Raw genomic sequence first — 19,099 nt, 5'->3', positions numbered from 1 at the left:
CCCAAAAAAATCGAACGAAATAAAGGAAAGTGATTTTAAATGTTTCTTTATTGCCCCGGATGATTTCCTTAGTTGCTAAACAATTAGTTTGGTTTATTCTTAGCCAAATATCGATGGACCAATATTTGATTGCTCGCAGTCTTTATGTCTTCGCTTTCAATTTGCGTTCCAATTAGGCTAGCATTCGATTGAGATTCAACAAATAAAAAAAGCAAACTCGAGGACTGATTGGTGTTGGTTTTGATTCAAAATAGTTTTGCTGTAATATTCAGTAATTGCTGAGGGTGCACACATTTCTCCAATTCGTTACACAACTAACTAAAGCTATGATTAAAATTATGTTCAGTGTAAAACTAAGGCGTTATGATAAAATTGATTAAATAGACTACGCACTTATACAATGGCCCGGTGCTTATCTATATTTACAATTCATATTAAATATACATTCGTTAATATAAATATCCAAACTGCACGACCCACGCATTCGATGCCTGAGATAATCTATTTACATTATCCGATCTGAGGGAGCACTTCTTCGAATGCGAGTGCGCTTGAAACTCTTGCTAACTTTGATTTAATCTAAAATACCAGAGCTAGACCTATCTACGACTACGTGGATGAAGCAAGGTATCCTGGGTACCCAAGACCTTTGACGTTTACAAGTAAAATGATCTGTGTAATGTTATGACTTGGTGAGTGATTGAGTGCCTGGGTGAGAGTTTTTGATTTTGTTTGTATATATATCTACAAATCGGTGTGGCGTGCTTGAACGTGTTGGCATGGTGGTCCTTTCCCCCATTTCCTCCTTCCTCCGATCCTTCCCAATAGGAACATTAACATCGGGGACTTGTTAGCCCAACTGAGCAAGGTGTCCCCATCCCCGTAAGCTCCCAGTACGATCCGATGCGGGATGTGCGTGGTGCGAGTGACCGTAAATTAAATTAAAGATGGTTTTCAGTCAGTATCAGTTCACCCGGCATGCCATCGGAGCTCTGAGCGCGCAGCATCACCTCCAGAATCGGCTGGTATTAGGCAATCTGACCGCGCTCATCCCGCTGCTGTTGCTGAGCCGTGGTATCTAAAAGGTACAATCAATACACATCCATTAGAACCATGTTCCGCCAAACGAAGCACACAGAAAGCCATGAAGAACAGGGTATGGGTTAGGGTCAAGTAACTGAGATTAGTACAACGCAACTATGGAACGCACGCAGAACAGAACGGTTTAACGAAATTTAGAGCATTCCACCTACCGGGAACTGGGCCAAAATAAAGTAATCATTTGGTGCCGCGCACCAGAATACATATTTCATATTTTGAGCTATCACGTGCGTTCGCGCAGCGCGATGTCAGTGCACAGGACCAGGCAGTCCGAGTTGAAGGACTCGACGTCCTTTTGCCCGCTGGCCAAGGCAACTGACGATCGAACCGCCCGCGCTCCCTGGTCGCCTGGCAATATCAAACGGAAGACAGTTGAGCCAAAGAGTGGCAAATAAGACACCTTCTGATTAAAGAGTAGCCATTGTTCTAACAATTAACTTTTATCAATTTATATACATTTTAGCCATTGTTCTAACAATTAACTTTTATCAATTTATATACATTTTAGCTTGAAACCTAGCCAATAGACCTTTGTTTTCTTTAAACAAATTACATTTGCTCAGACTTTTTGGGTTACTTTTTAATCAGAAAGCTAATAGATAGTTGAGAAAGGGGCATTTAGAGCTCAATCCAACCCATTGTGCTTACCTTGCAGTCCTCGCGTGGCATTGTACTTGTCTTTGATGATGAAGCAGGCGGTGAATATGAAGAAAATGCCGCCCAGCACCTCCACAAAACTGGTGGAGAAGAGCGCATACTGCAGTCCCTCGAACTGCTCCACATCAGAGTACTAAAATAAGCAAAAACAGGGAGTTAGTCAAAGTGAACTCTAAGTTTAAGAGGATTTCACCTACTTCTTGAGAGGCTGCCGAGCGCGCTGTCTCGATCAAACTGGTGGTGGCTTCCGTGATCACCTGGGTGGCATTGCTGATCGCGGATCCTGCCACTTGGGACATGCTTCGCAGCTCGGTGGTCAGTCCAGAGTCGCTGGGGTTCTTGTGCAGGTGCTTCATGATGGCCTCGGAGATCTATGGAAATGGGTTATTTAGTAACTACTACTTTTGGAGTATAGCAATCCTTTGAATACTTACTGCGCCCACCAAATACGGACTGCCGGCATCGCCCAGTGCGTGTGAGATGAGGATTTGGAAGGCCTCGGCTGTAGAACGCCGCGTGGGAACCACCACATACTATGTAACAAAAATGAAAGGGTTATTAAGGTTTTGCTTAAATTCTGGCGCCAAAGTGCAAGAGCAACAACAAAATGGAAAGCAAATAATGAAAGCAAAAGCCACAACCGATTCTTAAGCTACGACTATCGATGAAACCATCTATCGGTGCAGTTGAAGATACATTCTTGGGGCGACTAGGTGTTAAAGCCTTATAGGTTCGCTCCAGAAAGTATTCTACATTGCGACCGAAACTAAAGTAATTGATTAAAAACGAATTAAAACAAAGTGATTAAAGCGATAATGCGTGTGTAGGTGTAGGTGTGTGTGCCAACAGCAGATTCAAATTTGCCAAAAGCTCGCCAGAGATGGAGCCACTCAAGAATTTCGGGAGCAAACAAAGAACAGGTTCCCAAAAGAAAAGCCACATTTGCATTGCGTTCTCAGGTTGGAGTCTAACCAGATGGGAACAGTTGGCGAGCCTGGCTGGGAACACTGTCAGAGCACTCTGCTTAGCGAGGGTGGATCGGTAAGTAGTGAGCTGATATATTTAAATTGAATCTGTGGCAATTTGTTGTCTGCTTAACTGTTGTTGGCCACATTAAGTTTTTACTGTTATAACTACAGGTAATACGATGCGTGTGTGTGTCAGGCAGTGTGTTTTGTGTATAATGCGGAAAAGCGAAAAAAGTTACGCAAAATACGTATGACATTACAGCAGTTCCCTTTTACCTTGTGCTGATCTTGTGGAGCTGCAAAAACAATGGCTACAAAAGTGCCCAGATAATGGCAATCTCTAATCACGGTACCGCTTATCGTCGGCACCAATTAATATAACGCCACCAAGGTGGGCCGATCGCCCCGTTTTTTTTTTTTTTTGGGTTAGATAATCGAGTGAGTTTTTGGGTGGCAAGCCAAATCCGATTGCTTATTTCTGTCACGGAATCGTTTGCAATGGCACACAATGGTCACAAAAAAAAAAAAAAAAAAAAAAAAAAAAAAAAAAAAAAAAAACAGAAGAGGAACCAAGTGCGTGGTCAAAAAGAAATGCATTAAAGGGGGCGTGAGTTGGGGCACTATATGCATATATACTTATATATGTATATCCGCACGTATGTGTATATACTGCCTGCTCTGACGTACTACCAAATTTAGAACAGCCCCTCGTACGTACAAAATACGTACGTATCTATCGAAAGGAATTACGTCCACGTCCATTTCCATATCCACTATCTATATCTAGTCATGAGCTGCTTCTATATATGTGAGATATGGTATAACTTCCAGCTACTTACAGGGTTTACCCAACATTCCGTATCTTGAGAAACCTTCGCAATTGAATGGGGTCATTCTATCAATCTGGGTTACTTAATCAGTTCATTCCTTTTTTTAATGACATAAGCTGTGTATTATAAACCCTATTTGTTCTAGCGTGGAAACTAATTCAATTTAAAAGCTTTTCATCTTTTAGTTTATGATTTGTTTATACTTTCTCAAGTTTACCCCAAAAATCCTGTCTAAATGCGATAGTACAAATATATATGAATCACTGTTTTGGTTTTTTAATTTCCTTATCACTTATCACTGGCTTATCTCCGCGAAACCGACAAACGTGACTACCCCGGAAGATAACCCCCGAAATTATGTGAACCAGACAAGAGAATCCCATATGAATACGAATATTTTGACACTACGTCTCGTGAAATGGGACTGAAGATGAAGTGCGGGTTGGTTTCCACTGCAATTTGGGGAAGTGCGATGGTTTAATAAGAATATACGACCTCCACTGGGGGTTGAGTGTGGAATTATTTGCACACTGCAAGTGTTTTCGGGGGTTGGACACTCCCTCCCCCCTTTGCCACCCCAAAAAGTGGGGTCCATGAGGGATGAAGTAACATTGATAAGATGACAAACTCTACGTTGATTACATTTACAAAAAGCAATAAGGCGATATAATTTGGTCTTATCTCGTGGGATTACATGACTTGTAAGGAATGATAATCTACGGGGGCCTTCGGAACTTTAAGACATGTAACTGCCCTTAAAGTTCTTCGGTTTACTAAACTCAAAAAACCGCACCCAAAAATAATGAAACAACCACAAAATGGAGTATCAGATGACCACCACCAGTTGTAAAAGATGCGGGTAAAGACAACATAAATAATTTAAGTAAACTAAAGTTAAGGCAATTGTGAGTAGGCAAGCTGTGTGTGTGTGTTGCTGGGTGTGTTGTGTGTGTGTGTGTTACTCATTATAACAGTAAAAAGTTAATGCTATAACTAAGGTTTTTCTGTGTGTAGTTACAGTTACGATACTCAAACAATACGTGTGGGTGCAAAATTACAGAAAGCATTTTATATCCGGGACTACAGGTGTCTCCCGTTCTGAGGAACTTGGCTTACCAGCAGTATGTCCGCAACAATTGCCCAATTCAAATTTAAAGCTAACTGCCCGAAAAATATGAGTGCATAGGTGCCAACCGAATTGCTGTTGACCAGGAGACAGGCGCCCGTCAGCAGCGGCGCACTCACGAGCAGACCAAAGGCGCAGATCACCGGATCCGCCGTGGGATAACGCTTAACCAGGTACTGGGACAGGAACGAGCCCAGCGGCACGCCCAGCAGGCCCGCCAACATGGTGATGACTCCGAAGTTAAACGCAACACTAAGGGCGGGGTTTGGAATTTCGGGGTACATTCGGTTAGTTATGCCAAAGCTTAAGAGCCCCGACATACACAACAACGTTCTTATCCATCGCATGGAGCTCCTAATCATTGGGAACACTAGCTCCAAATGGATAACAACGCTTTCGTGCATTCTGGGCATTAACAATTAAACGAGCGTTGGGGGGTTAGGGCAAGTTTTGGGGTCTAACGTAGAGCTCCCCTTTCAAGAATGGCTTTCAATAATCGGCTGGCTGGCTTTTAGCATTTGATTTCTGCGCTTTCATTGCTTCTGCTGCAGCTGCTGCATCTTGTTTCTGCCATCTTACCAGTAGGATGTCGGCCACAATGGACCAGCACAGGTTCAGTGCCACCTGGGCCACGAAAACGAAGAAAAAGCACAGGCTCTCGCTCGTCTGCGGCACCACGAGAGCAGCGAAGACCATCGGAGCCGAGATGAAGAGTCCCACCGCACAGATGTACGGATCACAGTTCTCGTAGCGACCCCTCAGTCGCTGGGCCAGAAAGGAGCCCATAGGAACTCCGATGAGTCCGGCCAACATGGCCACCAGACCAAACTTGTACGAGATGCTTGACGACGGATCGGAAATCATTGTAAGGCGCACAGCTCGATATTTGGGGGTTGGAGGATTTTTGGGGGCTCGGTGTCAAAAGCATGGGCACAAGCCCCATTTTCACGATTAATTTGTTTACAGACATTCAAGGCATCGAAACAAGGTTTTTTATATGGATCAAAGTCGTGAAAATGGGGCTTTGGGTTACCAAGGGCGGGTACACTTACTCGTCCTGGACAATGTTCTCGTTGCCGGGCTGCATCTTCATGCCTAGATAGATGAAGGAAGGTCCCCACCAGGCCAGAGCTCCGGCCACGAAGGCAACGCACGTGAATCCAGCCGTGGAGAGCATGAAGGAACGGTTCTTGACCAACGCCTTGATGTCCTGCTTGTAGGTAGTGGCCTCCAGATTGTGCGATCCCTCGCTGTGACCCCGCACCGGATCCTTGATGAGCAAGATGAGGAAAACGGCCACAATGCCCAGAATGGGCGTGACCCTCAGAGCCCAGCGCCAATCGTTGGCCAGGTGCGCCGTCTTGGATCCCACAATGTATCTATGTTTGGAGAACAAAACAAAGGGGTAATTGATGAGACCGATCCTGATGAATTGACTCTTGGTCCGCGCGCTGCATTGGCACCCAATTAGACGTTGCATAATTTCCAATCAACCCGCTCAATTGACCCAGCACTCTAATTGAATTAGAGAACCTTCAATTGTCGGCATTCCAAAAGTAAATCAATTTCAATTCCAATTTACAAAAGCATGCAGTCACGTGTCTCCTCTCACGCTTCGCCAGTGAAAATTGCTGATTATCATCCGTCCTCAAACTTTGGCCCCCATCGCCTGTTGCCGGCAGATGATAAGGCGCATTCGTAGACGGATGATAAGGGCCCATCCTCCCGGACTGTTGATCATTGACCTGGACATTGGCCGGCAATGTCAAGAGGGGTACACTCACCCCAGACCGGATCCCACAGGTATGGCAAAGTAGAACAGTGCCAGCATCTTGGAGCGCATGTCGTGCACGAACAGATCCGAGATGATCGTCGGTGCGATGGTGCTGTACGATGCCTCGCCGATCCCGACCAGCGCCCTGAAGGCGATGAACCAGCCAAACTGCTTCATGAACGACCCCAGTAGGGTGGTGGTGCTCCACAGACCCACGCCCACCGCCATTATCCAGGGGCGGGAGTAGCGATCGCCCAGATAGCCGAAGATGGGGGCGCACACCATGTACGAGATAACGAAGACCGTCTGGAGAAGTCCGGCACTGTCATTTCCAATATCGAAATCAGTTCGGACATCTGTGAGGACTCCTGGAAGATGAAAGGATAAAGCGGGTTAGATCCTTTTCGAAATGTTCTTTTTAGAAAGGTGGTATCGGTGGAGATGTAAGGGAACTTATAGTATTTTGTATTCCTCGGTTATTAGCATTATGTATTAGGAATTCGCGTGATGTGTGATATACATTGTATACATTGTACTTCGTACATATCAGACCATCCTCAGCGGGAGTTGTTAATTGACAAACCAAATAAATCGTTAATACAAGTCTGCTACATTCGAGTGTTTTACGTAAGCCCCAAATTGTTCAGTTTAGCAGGGAGATGGATATATCTATAATTAGCACTCCCCAATCATTGTAGCCCCACCATGACGGCGAGAAAATTCCGGATATGTGGCGTGTGCTTTTATGGGTCATCATATTTTCCCCAGACGGCCATTAATTAACCCATCGATATCTATTAAAGAGCATCCTACATACGAGTATATATGAAAAGATAGTACCAACTTTAATTGATCAAAGCTGATACAACGCCCATTTTTGGCGTTATTTTTGTTCTGGTAATATCTGCAACCGATAATCAAGGGTGTGACAATCTGTTGGATTTCAGTGTCATTATTTATCTTAAAATAACATTGACAATGTAAATATATCATAATCATGCTGTGAATAGTCTCGAATAGTAAGTACTGATAAGATCAGCAACTTTTTATCAGCTGAAGGATAGCTTTTCAATTGGTAACAATCGAAGTGTTGATCAATCTTACTATTTATCGCTACATATCGTTCTAGTTATTGCGTAGCTCCGATAATCAATGTATCGATCTAATGCATCGTCATTCAAATCTGTGTCATGATTTGAATATCGATCGCTGCGATCACCTTCGCACACATTTCCTCAGGTTTGTGGGTATGTATTTCCTGCACGTCTCGTCTTCAGCTTTTCGACGTTTAAAAATTCATTAACAAACGGATGTGCAACTAGCGAATTAATTGACAAACGACCTTCGTCAATAACTGTTAGCCGATATAACGCTACTTCCTACATTCTACATGCAGCTCAAAATAAAAACAAACACCGCTATTAAGCTCCTATTTCTATGCGTCTCTCTTCGTACATTGGCCTTTGCGGAATAGCCAAAATAAAATAACTACCTAAAGTGCTTGAGTACCCAAAAATAAACAACGGCCCACAAAATCAAGTGGGCGAGGGAGAGAGTGGGAAGAGAGAGAGAAAGAGTGTGTCTGAGATCAGAAGCCGGCAAATGCAGCAGCAACAACAATGACACACAGAAAGCTCAACAAGTTGTGCCCCAAAAAGAGAGAGCGAGAGAGAGAGAGCCGCAGAGAGACCTCAAGAGACAGAGAGCCGAAACTCCACGAACCCCCGCGAACCGAAGCGAAACGTGGCACGAAGCAGCCAAGTTGCAGTGAATCAGCCTTTGCTTTTTAATTATTCCATTTTCTGGGTCTTTTGCTTATTTCGCTTTGAGAAATTTATCGTACGATGTTTTTCGACCAATCAGCGTGTTTGTTTGCCTTGCCTAGTGACGTAACGGTTGGGGGACGCCACGCGATAAGTCTGTGTGCGTGTGTGTGTGCGTCTGTGTATGCACTGCATTGCGATTGTGGGCTGAGAGTGGAGAGCGGATGGTGGTGGAGAGGGGGGCACAGTGGGGCTGGTCTGGGTGAGGCATTCCTTATGCATATACATATATATAAATATATATATTGCTATCTCGTACACTCAACGGGTAATCTCATTCCACGCAAGGAATTCCGTTTGTTTATGGGCAATTCTTGGTCAAAAACAAAAAAAGGGAAAAAGTCAAAGCCACTAGGAATACGTAGGTACATACCTCCCTCCCTTTACCAATTTACAAGTTTCGTCAACGTATTTAGTATTTGCCGGCTGTCGCATTTTTAGAACCTGTTTATCTCTCTGTCCGCATTCTCTCTTTGGTTTGTTCTCTCTTGTGCCCAATAAACGCGACAGTGGAATTCGCAATGTTAGGTTTTATTACAAATAATATTTGGACTTCCCCAAAAGTCGAACTTTCTGGAAACCAGACAATGTCAAGTGGCAATTACTATAAACTGAAAATAATTTCTATTACTTGAGCAATACAAATTCCAGAAGTCCAAATTCTGAAGTACTAGTTATGTAAATCCGTTTTGAAGACGGAAAATTTTATATTATTACTATGTTATACATATGTTTTTAAAGAATAAACTTCGGGTTGAAATAAGTGTTTTATTTTCCGATTTCAACGAAGCTTATCACTATCAGAACGCACTGTACTATGGCCAGAGAAATCTGTAGAACGTTGATCCGTTTAAAATGCCAATATTTATAACCAGGCAACTGCAAAAGCCACAACAACAAAGCCGGGACTCTCATTACCATGAATGAAAAAGTTGTTTGCGTCCGAAAGTGACTGTTCTCAGTCACTCTCTCCCTCTCTTTCGGCACAACAGCAGTCTATCTCGCTCTGCCCCCCATGTTCTGTGGCGTCTGATGACGTCGGCCTTGAAAAATCGCGCGATATGCAGCGTAAGCTTTAAAATCGGACGATGAATAAACGATGACAGATATTTCGGCCACGAGTCGCAGTCAAAAACTAAAGAAAACCAAAACCAAAAAAGATAAAAACTCACTGAGGCTGTGACTTTCGCTTGGAATGCATTTGAATGCTTAGCGGAGCACTCGAATTGTGTTTAGAGAAAAGCTTTCTTGCTTTCTTTTCGGCGGGCCAGGTGGAAATCAATTGTGAAAGCGGCGGCGCCCATAGAAAAGTGTTCCAACCATCGCGTTCCAGACATTCCCAACCTCAACCTTTTTTCTACTATTCTACGGATAGTTTTTTATGTGTTTCATTTTACATTTGCCTTTGGTTAATTCAATTTGTTGCGGCAAAAAGTGTGCACTGCACTTTGCGTAGGTCGTTGACCAAAAAATATACATATGCACACGAGGATGTACATATAAACGTATCTTGAATGCAGAATAGAACCATTGACGTTGAATGTGCGCGCAAACCTCAAACAAAAATGCAAAATACGCTAAGCAAATGCATTTGTTACATCCAAGCGTTTTGTGTAACCAAAGAGCCTATTCAAATTTGTGGCATACGTAAGTAAACGATCCACACAAGTTTGTTCCATATTTATATATAAATTTGCTGTGGAATTGATTCAGTAAAGTCATTGTGAGTAATTTCACTCAGTTGGCGATTATTTTCCAAGGGTATTGACAATTTCGATTTGTCAAGGCGGCATATTTTATATTTTCCTTTCATTGTTATTTCTTTCCCCAACTGCGATGGCAACAAAATGGAAAGTTTTTATGTATCTTTAATAGGAAAAAAAAGAAACATTTAAAGCGAATATATAAAAAAACCGAACTCAGTGACTTTTGGGTTTAAACAAATGCAAAATATGCACAAAACAAACGTTGAAAAAATGGCACAAAAAAACAAGAAGTAAAAGTGATTGCAAAAGACTTGAAAATAGCCAAAAACAGATATATGCCACCAAAATCTCAATTCGATCAATTGACATAGACCATTATTGTGATCGCTTGCTTTGGATGCGGGCCAAGAAAATTACGTCGGAAGCATAGCAGAACGGCAACTTGGTCTATATATCTCAGCCCACATATCTGTTGACCAAAATAAATGCCAGTTCTCGGCCCGATGATCAAAGTTCGCTGTCGGTGCAGAAATTCAATTTACTGTCAACAACAGAATACGATCACGATCATGAATGAAGAGGGGGGCACATCCCATTGTTTTTTTTTTTTTTTTTTTGACCAAACGAGGTGGTTATAAAACATCACAACACTACCACGTCAGTCGGTTGGTTTTAGCTTAAAAACCCAGGCGAATTTCAGCAAAGTCGGAGGTCGAAGCCAAAGGCCGAGACGCACTTAAAATTATAATTAAATGCATTCCATTAGGTTGGCCAGACATCAGCTGATACACGTCTATGTGCGCCAAATAAATACATGCATATGTATGTGTATGTACATATGTTCGCTTGTATATAGGACGCAAACGCAAACGTGGCAAATGTCGAAATTCGCATTAAATACAAAAAGGGTCCCAAGCAATCAGAGCAGTCAGAAGCTAAACAAATAATCGCCAAGTAATCTAATCACTGCAAAAAGTGGCCCAAAACTCCACGTGCACTGCAGCTGGTGATCCAATGCAATTGATTGCGCAGCGCGCGTCTGGTTTCAACCACTTCTTGATAAGGCCCAAAAAAGTGTGGGGAGGGGGTTGATAATGATAACAATGCCACTAGCAGAAATGCCAAAACAAAAACCTTGAGCCACCGACCATTGTTTATATTAGTTTTCTATTTCGCCTTGCGCTCGCAGTTTTCTCAAAATAAACAATCAATTAGGCGCCCATGGAAATTATGAAAATATCCGAGTGCGAGGAGCAATATATGTTTATATTAAATTTAATATGGAAACAGCGATTTTGTTTGGCTCGGTATGTATGTGTTATTATCAACCCTTTTGGGTGAGTAATTCCGCTTCCTGTTCTGTTGGAAAAAAGTCGTATGATGTTTTTTTTAGTCACTATATCCGCTGGCTTTACGCGAATCAAAAGCTTATGATTTGTAGCCGCAAAAAAAAAAGGGTGTAAGATCGATTTCCAATTGCCGCTGAGGCAATCAACTGATAACTAATAGCCAGTGATTTATAATTGCAAATTAATTGCAAGTGCACATACAGTAAAAGACATTAACACATGGCCTTGAGTGGAAAAGTTCGGCTGACTCAGGAAGAACTGGCTGTTCAGGTTCACGAAGAAAATGGAAAACTATAGCTATAAATATACAATTATTTATAAATGCATATTAAACGATCGTCTGAGGCGGACTGGTACATATAATAATCAGTCACAACTTGTTTCGCCATGTAACCCGAAACAAGTTTCCAATCGATTTGCACCGCGTTTTGTGTAACTGAGATGTCGCCAGTCGAAGTGCAAGTGCAATCTGTAGTCATCTCATTTTCCAGACACAAGTAAACAGTGAAAAGAACTTCTACAATCAACAAGTGTCCAATGAAAAGCCGCCCGCATGAATTAAGATCCATTTGCTTCGCTAATGTTCTTAATAATAATAAACGCACTAATTATGTGGGCAGTGTGTGTTGTATACCCGTCTGTATTTAATTTATGGGCTGAAACATGAGAATACCCTGTAATTGTCACGCGGACGGGTGACTTTCTGATCGCCGATCGCAATTACCATTACTAAGCTAAGCAGGTCAGGTGCCACCACCGCCGGGCTCACTCACTCCATTTTATCGCACCTGAGTGCTAGAAATAATATACATATGTTTAGGTTTAGGCGAAATGGGTCTTGATTGATTACCACCCAGTGGAAATGTCCCGAGTTTCCGTGCAAAGCGTAGCGAATGATAAAATGCTCTGTTTTGAATATTTTTGGATCGCGTGATTCACTTGTAAGCCGATTAGTCACTAAAGAATGGGGACGACTCGCATTGTCGACGATGAGGTAGTAATTTTTAGTATTGTTGATTAGCAGCTGCTAATTAATAACATTATGATTTTGTCACCACATTTTGTGCAATTTAAGTTTTTTCATTTTTAACAATGCGCGAAAATTCTAAATAAAGTGCTTTCTATGGTTCTTATCTAATTTTATAGATAATTTTATAAATTTTGGCCTGCCTAATCTTTTGGTCACATAAAAGTTGAGATTTTTACAGCGGTCTATAGCAATCTTCTTCAATAGTGTCAACAAATATTCCTATCTACTGCGGCAACAAGCCCCCAAAAACATATGGAATGCTAAAGGAGACCCAACGAAGGATAACCGAACTCACCTGCGATCGTGAAGCGATCCATGTAGTTGATGAGGTTGACGAAGCATAGCACTGTGACGGTGAACCACTGCGATCTGCCCACGCTGGAGAGACGCGATGGCACAGCGGCGGATGGTGGTATGCCCGGGATGTGGTGGTGCTCGCCCAGTGGGTGGTGGTGATGGTGGTGGGGACGCAGGCGGTGGCGCTCCTCCTCCATGCTGTCCGTATCCGAGGGCATCAATTGCTGTGACGAGTAGGTCGTAGGCAGTCCGAGCGGCGAGAGATTGGCCACATCCTCGCGACTGCCGCCCTCCTCGGAGGAGCTGCTCCCACTGCTACCGCTGCTCTGGATCATCGCCGGGTTGTCCATGGCGGCCGCCGTTGGGAGCGGTTGGTAGGATTGCTTCTGGTGTTTCAGCGACATTCACCCGATCACTCGATCCTCTCTTCGCGCGCTCTCGCTGTCCTCTTTTGGTTGGAAATTCGCAGCAGGCGGACAACGCGGCAAAAAGTTATTTGCACACGCTCTTTGCTCACGCACACAGAGAAACGGCAACTCGCGATGAAAGCGGTTCAAAGCGAATGCAAAAGAATTTGCTCTTGGCACACCTCCGCGCTTCTCTTTTATAACACTATTGCCAACTTGTAAGGCCAATTCGAATGTCTACTGAGACACTTCCTCTAATCGCGGTTGTACTTCAAATGTAATCAATGCATTTGCAGTGCTTCTCGCTGTTTTTCTTTCTTGTTTCTTCCGCGACGCGAACACTGTTGCCCTTCCAATTGGAATAAGTGCAATAAGTGTGACCGTCCCGCGACCGCTAATATATACCTGTATCCAATTGGCGATAAAAATATCGATTGTGCTATCGATAAGCTAAGACCAGCTGTGTGCCTATCGACTAAAATTGTCGATAAATACATTTAAAACAATTTGAAATATAATTTTATCACATTTGATGCATAAAAATAAACAAGAACCTATATTAACAAGCTAAGCTGCGTTCTATTATTAATTAAAGAATTTTTATTTTGCCATAATATTCTGAGCGTTATCGATATCACTTATCTCTAGAAAACGGTTTCCAACCGAATTTTAATTCAAATTTAAACGATGATTTTCTGGTTATGATTGTGATGAGTAAAATGCGTGCGTTACGAAAGTATATAATGATGAAGAGTGATTTCTATTCAATATCCATATCATCTAAGCGCCCACGAACGCGATTCTTGCGCTTGTGTTTTTTAGTGGGCGGCGGCAGGAAACTCTCCAGAAATTCAATGGTATTCATAATCGTTTCCGAACTAACGTTTCCAATGTAATTTTTATCAAAGTAGACGACCGGTACTGGTGGCTCCGTTGAGAGCAGCAATTTGTCACAATTGCAACTCTGTCCCTGAATTTTCGCATCAAGCGTTTCCACTTCAACATCTGTGTTATTTGATTTGTCTGGAAAGAGGTGCTTAAATAGGTCATTCTATTTCTGAACTCCATAATGAGTTGCAACCCACCGAATAAGGGACGAAAGCACTCCTTCACCTGAATCCACTTGGTGCAAAACTGTTTGATGAAACTGTCGTTCTGGTTAAAAAAGCTTCGAGCTGCATTATCAACTCGGTATTTCATGAATCCTGGCACATACGGCCACTTGCCCTTCGCGGCATAGAAGCAAATGATGTCTGAAATATAAAAATTTAAACAATTTGTTATAACACAAAGTTTAATAATGCTAATGCGGTTTGTTTATTGTTTCCTTGCAACATAGGATAAACTTTTAAACTTTAAAAAAGTATAGCATACTTTCAGGCTTAACAGTATTCGTCGATGATCTCTTTTAAACTTGAAAAGAAATAGCTTAAAAAATATATCACATAAAACATCAAATCCAAATCCTAGTTCAAAATACAGAGATTTTGATATGGAACATTCTGGTTAAGTGGAATTGCAAAAAGGATTGCTCAACTCACAGGGCACATGAAAGAGGTGAAGAAAAGTGCGCTGATGCTCCAGACTGGAAATGAGATGAATACCACTGGACCGCCGATTGGCCAGGACCTTTCTTCCGGCAAAGGGAATCTCATCCACGCGGACACTCTTCAGATACGCCTCGCCCATGGTGAATAGAAATATGGCTAAAAATAGGGGCAGAATATGCAGAGTGATTTTCCGACGCAGCTCCATGGTCGAACTTTTCACTAGCCAGCAATAAATGCGACTGACGAATGTCCTGCAGGAATTGTCAGACACCTGAATGATTTCACTGTGCTCTCTATTGATTTTAATTGTGCTCGAGGTTGACATAAATCCAGGCAATGGGGATACATTGCATGTGCTAACCCAATTTGCCAGTCGCAAAAAGTTCATTGCACTCAAAGCTACATATGTACATGTGGAAAATATCATATGAATTCTACACAACAAAATTAAGTCACAGGAAATGCATTATGCAAATAGACAGTCATTAGCTAATATGTAGATTACTCAATATAGACAAGATAATAATCAGCAATTCACTTGATCTATGAATAATCAATCGATTTACAATTGCAATCCATCTGAGCGAGGAAGAACTACTGAACTATTACGAACTGATTTCTCATTGCCGCCACGCGGCGTATACTTAATTTGCGAAACCTGCTTTTATTGCACGCTTTTTCCCCCATCAAAACATTTTTCGAATGCCGTAATATAGATATAACCCACGTGTTGCAAATTCATTCTATGGCTTATCAAGTTTGACACGCTTCGAAATAGGAAAGCGCGGCGAATTTCCAAACAACTATTAAAGGTAGAGGTATTTTTTAGAATTATGTAACCAAAAACGCTAGATCCAAAATAGCAAAAAAAAAACAAATAACTAACTAAAACATTGAAATGTTTGTTCTTAAGTATTGGTAGTAGTTTATTTCCTTACAATAGCTGCATTCTAGCTTACTTTCTACGACTTTTTTCAGTACCAACCGTGCATATATGTACATTATTTAATCGGTTGAGCATAGTTAAGATCTATTTTACTTTTCGTTGAGTATATGCGACCATAGATTCACCCTATTCGTCTGGAATTCGCTGGCCACGTGAACCTCGAAGCCTTGGAAGGCATCTGGTGCATTTGCGAATTCGTGATAGTCGCATATTCCGTCGGGACGTGACTGGAGCACCTCAATGGAACAGGGGGTCAGTGACTCGGAATTCCTGGGTTTCCTGCGAAATGTGTTGATTCATTATAGTGCCCAAACAATCCATACTATCAAACTTAGACTCACCCAAACTTGGCGAAGTGCACGAAGTAATCCACGAAGGAATGTATCACCTTCGCCTCCGTGGAGAATCGATCAAAGTCGGCAAAGAGCAGTGGACTACGGAACAGATAGAGCAGATCATCGCAGTGCACCACTCCGTATTTTCCGGTCACGTTCGCGGATGTATAGGCGGAGGCATAGCTCAGAGGACCACGATAGTTGAAACTATATAAGTAGATGGGATTCGGCGTGTGGCAAACATTTTTGCGAATGGTATTGAATAGGGGCTGCTTGAAACCCCTGTCAGATATTAACTGGAAACCAAGAAAATATTTATAAATAAACTACGTATAAAAATAGAAAAAAAATCTAGAGATTAAATTAAGCTATGATTAATGAGAAACTGATACAAATTCATAAATTAAAATGTAGTTAACTTGATCATATTAGCTTAGTTAACTGATTAGCATGAGCCCCATCGACTTACATTCATAAATCCCTGAACGGTCAGCTCGTTGACTTCATGCTGTCCCTGGAAATACACTTCCACTAGCAGTTCCACCATCTTTTCGCGCCTATCCTGGCTAAAGTTGGGCGGGAATTCCATCATCTCCTGCAGCAGCTCGTCGAATCGCGAGTTGAAGCTCTGGCGTAGCGTCTCATTGCCCAGGATGTTCACCACCCTGACTGCACCCTCACCCGGAACAGTGCCCAGAAGCAGGGGAACGGATGTGGGCATTCCTTGGGCCAGCATATCCATGGGATGCTCGTTGAGAAAGGCATCGCTTTCCAATCCCTCCTCGACCACTGGGCGGAAATTGGTAATGTGATCCACATCCCAGTACTTGAGACCATCGCCGGCATTCAGCAGTTTGGTGGCATTTATTCGACGCAGTGCCTTGGTTAGCTTTACCGTACTCAGATTCCTGGCATCTGGCACGTCTGCAAACTCCGCCAGAAGGCGAGCCTGCTCCAGAGGCTTCTCCGCAATGGCGAAGGGCACATTGGCCGTGCCGCTCATGCTGATCACTCGATGGAAGAGGCCCTGGGATCTGGGACTCAGCAGGTGCATATGGGCAGCCACTCCGCCGGCACTTTGGCCGAAAATGGTCACCCGCTGAGGATCGCCGCCAAAGAAACGAATGTTGCGCTGCACCCAACGCAGTGCCAAGTTCTGATCCTTTAGGCCAAAGTTACCAGACATCACAGCATCCTGCGTCGATAGGAATCCTTTGTGTTGAACGAGAAACTCAGGAGTTACACTGCTTACACTTTGTTAGTTATTTTCGAACTCACCAAAGGGTCCTAGTCTGTAGGCCATGGTCACCAGAATCACTTCACCCGAGTCCATAAAGTATTCGGGGCCAGTTACTCCTGGTCCTGCAGAGCCGCCAAAGAAGCCGCCGCCATGGATATAGACCATTACAGGTAGTGCGGGTTTTCGAACCTAAATAAGGCAATCATTTAAGCTGGACAGGATTTCACAAAGCCGGGGATCATCACTACTGACCCTGTACTTTCTTAGATCATCCCTAGGAATTCGATTTTATCTCACCTCTGGCCTGTAGACATTCAAGTAGAGGCAATTCTCATCGCCGTAGACAACTGGCGTCGGCAGCAGATAGTTCTTCTGGATGCAGTCCATCTTGGGCGCACTGGCATCGTACATCCCCAGCAACTTGGGCATTACCTTGGGATTCTGGAGAAGAAGTAGCTGGTTCATAGATGGAGTCTCTTTATCCAAAGATGCACAATTCACTTACACTGAATCTCAGATCTCCAATGGGGGGCAGGGCATAGGGAATGCCCATGAAGGCCTCGAATCTCTCGGACTGATAGCCCTGGAGGTAGGTGCCCTTCAGGCAGCCCACGCTCGGCGGGCACACGGTGAGCTGGTCCACAGTGGCCAAGGCCGCGCCGAAGGGTCCAGGGCCAGCCAAGAGCTGTCCAAGAAGCAGCAGCTGTAGCATGCGTTGTTGAATCATCGCCGGCGGTCCACGAAATCACTGAAAATAGAGCTAATGGATCGTTAATTATGCAAAACGATTGGTTATTTATGATCAATTTCGGGGGGCTTCCTATGCTGCGCGTTAACTGGCTCAAGATGATGTCAACTTTAATTCGGTCTTTAAATGGATTAGCTGACCATTCAGCCATTAGGCCCACTATCCTGGTGGAAAAGCTCACTCACTCACTTAATCCCTCACTGGCTGGGGGAAAATCGCTGGAAGAACCTACCGCGACAGAGGCCCAAATCGATCTGACGATTTGTTCAGTTGACTCGTGAAGAAAACTTTTGCTCCGTACCAAGTGGCTCTCTGCCCACAATCTTGACAAAATGTGCGGTGGAAAATTTATAGAGATCAACGCGATTTAGCCAGCTGGTTGGGATCGTTTGGAGAACGGTTCACACGGCGTATGCTTGATCGCTCCGAATAGGAATTGATCTGGAAATGCAACTGGCATCTTACCAGCGACCTCAACCGAATCGGGTTAGGGTAATTTGAAACACGCGCCAGAACGAGTAGAAAGTGGCAATGGATTACTTATACCCCGATCCGTCAGAGTTGGCGACTTGCGATCAACTGCGATCGCTTCGTATCGAAATGTTCGCTTTTATCCTGCTTTTTTAATGCATTCACACAGAAAATAAATCATGGTGCAGATGTCACTGGAAAAAGTAAGCTACTATTGTTGCTCCCACAGATCAATAGCTAGCACTAACTAGTTGGAGCAACTAATAAATACACAATTGTGTTATAACAACACAGCTTATACAACTTGAATGTATTTAAAGATGATGCACGCACACTTTTACTTTCTATCTTAACATCTGAAACCTGGATATTATTTACTCACTTTCGCTTTTATCCACAGCAACCCCACAGAACGTCACGGTTTTCACTCTCATGGATCGTGCTCCACCTTAAGATAGCCGATCTTGAGAAGTCTCCAAGTCGCCAGAGGTTTCCCCTATCGGGCGAGTTTTACTGCGCTACGGATCGACGGCAATCTTATCTCATCGCATGTCGTCGGGCCTTTTATTCGCACTTAATCTCATTTCTTGCACATTCTGCATATGTAAATTGACCTTCGAATCACAACTGGGGGATTGGATGGAAAATGGGATGTGATGCGATGGGTTGGCTCCAGCCCAGCAGGCATTTATGAAAATGGAACGCACTTACAATGCCTCAATGAAAATCTGGGGTATCTGC

The 19,099-nt window shown here is 43.2% G+C and overlaps 3 protein-coding genes across 10 annotated transcripts; all 3 read right to left on the bottom strand.

The window, feature by feature from the left end:
* Positions 1–30: 30 nt before the first annotated feature.
* On the bottom strand, positions 31–13,443 carry LOC6609378 (protein spinster). 4 transcript variants are annotated; one of them, XR_004361468.1, is made up of 9 exons: positions 12,660–13,443; positions 6,467–6,824; positions 5,735–6,061; positions 5,262–5,523; positions 2,193–2,291; positions 1,956–2,129; positions 1,750–1,891; positions 1,254–1,449; positions 31–1,078 (listed from the first exon to the last, which is right to left on the bottom strand). XR_004361468.1 is itself a non-coding variant. In XM_002034031.2 (8 exons), the coding sequence occupies exons 1-8, from the start codon at positions 13,063–13,065 to the stop codon at positions 1,029–1,031; spliced, it is 1,818 nt and encodes a 605-aa protein (XP_002034067.1). In that variant the 5' UTR covers positions 13,066–13,443; the 3' UTR covers positions 31–1,028. The 4 variants fall into 4 exon arrangements, 2 of the variants coding, with proteins under 2 accessions (XP_002034067.1, XP_032571927.1); XR_004361467.1 differs by lacking the exon at positions 5,262–5,523 and adding an exon at positions 4,673–4,934; XM_002034031.2 differs by lacking the exon at positions 1,254–1,449.
* Positions 13,444–13,645: 202 nt separating this feature from the next.
* LOC6609377 lies at positions 13,646–14,895 on the bottom strand. Its single transcript, XM_002034030.2, has 3 exons — positions 14,610–14,895; positions 14,154–14,321; positions 13,646–14,091 (listed from the first exon to the last, which is right to left on the bottom strand). The coding sequence occupies exons 1-3, from the start codon at positions 14,821–14,823 to the stop codon at positions 13,829–13,831; spliced, it is 645 nt and encodes a 214-aa protein (XP_002034066.1). The 5' UTR covers positions 14,824–14,895; the 3' UTR covers positions 13,646–13,828.
* A 624-nt stretch (positions 14,896–15,519) lies between these two features.
* LOC6609376 (venom carboxylesterase-6) lies at positions 15,520–19,025 on the bottom strand. 5 transcript variants are annotated; one of them, XM_032714726.1, is made up of 7 exons: positions 18,741–19,025; positions 17,645–17,899; positions 17,437–17,580; positions 17,178–17,328; positions 16,369–17,111; positions 15,906–16,195; positions 15,520–15,843 (listed from the first exon to the last, which is right to left on the bottom strand). In XM_032714726.1, exons 2-7 carry the CDS (start codon positions 17,864–17,866, stop codon positions 15,654–15,656), a joined length of 1,740 nt encoding a protein of 579 aa, XP_032570617.1. In that variant the 5' UTR covers positions 17,867–17,899; positions 18,741–19,025; the 3' UTR covers positions 15,520–15,653. The 5 variants fall into 5 exon arrangements, with proteins under 5 accessions (XP_032570617.1, XP_032570615.1, XP_002034065.1 ...); XM_032714724.1 differs by lacking the exon at positions 18,741–19,025 and adding an exon at positions 18,353–18,478; XM_002034029.2 differs by lacking the exon at positions 18,741–19,025 and adding an exon at positions 18,353–18,478 and having other exon boundaries at positions 17,645–17,887.
* Positions 19,026–19,099: the final 74 nt, after the last annotated feature.

The sequence above is a fragment of the Drosophila sechellia genome, chromosome 2R, assembly GCF_004382195.2.
Source record: "Drosophila sechellia strain sech25 chromosome 2R, ASM438219v1, whole genome shotgun sequence".
Lineage (NCBI taxonomy): Eukaryota > Metazoa > Arthropoda > Insecta > Diptera > Drosophilidae > Drosophila > Drosophila sechellia.
Note: the sequence above shows the minus strand (reverse complement) of the source record. Positions and strands in the feature narration are given on the sequence as shown.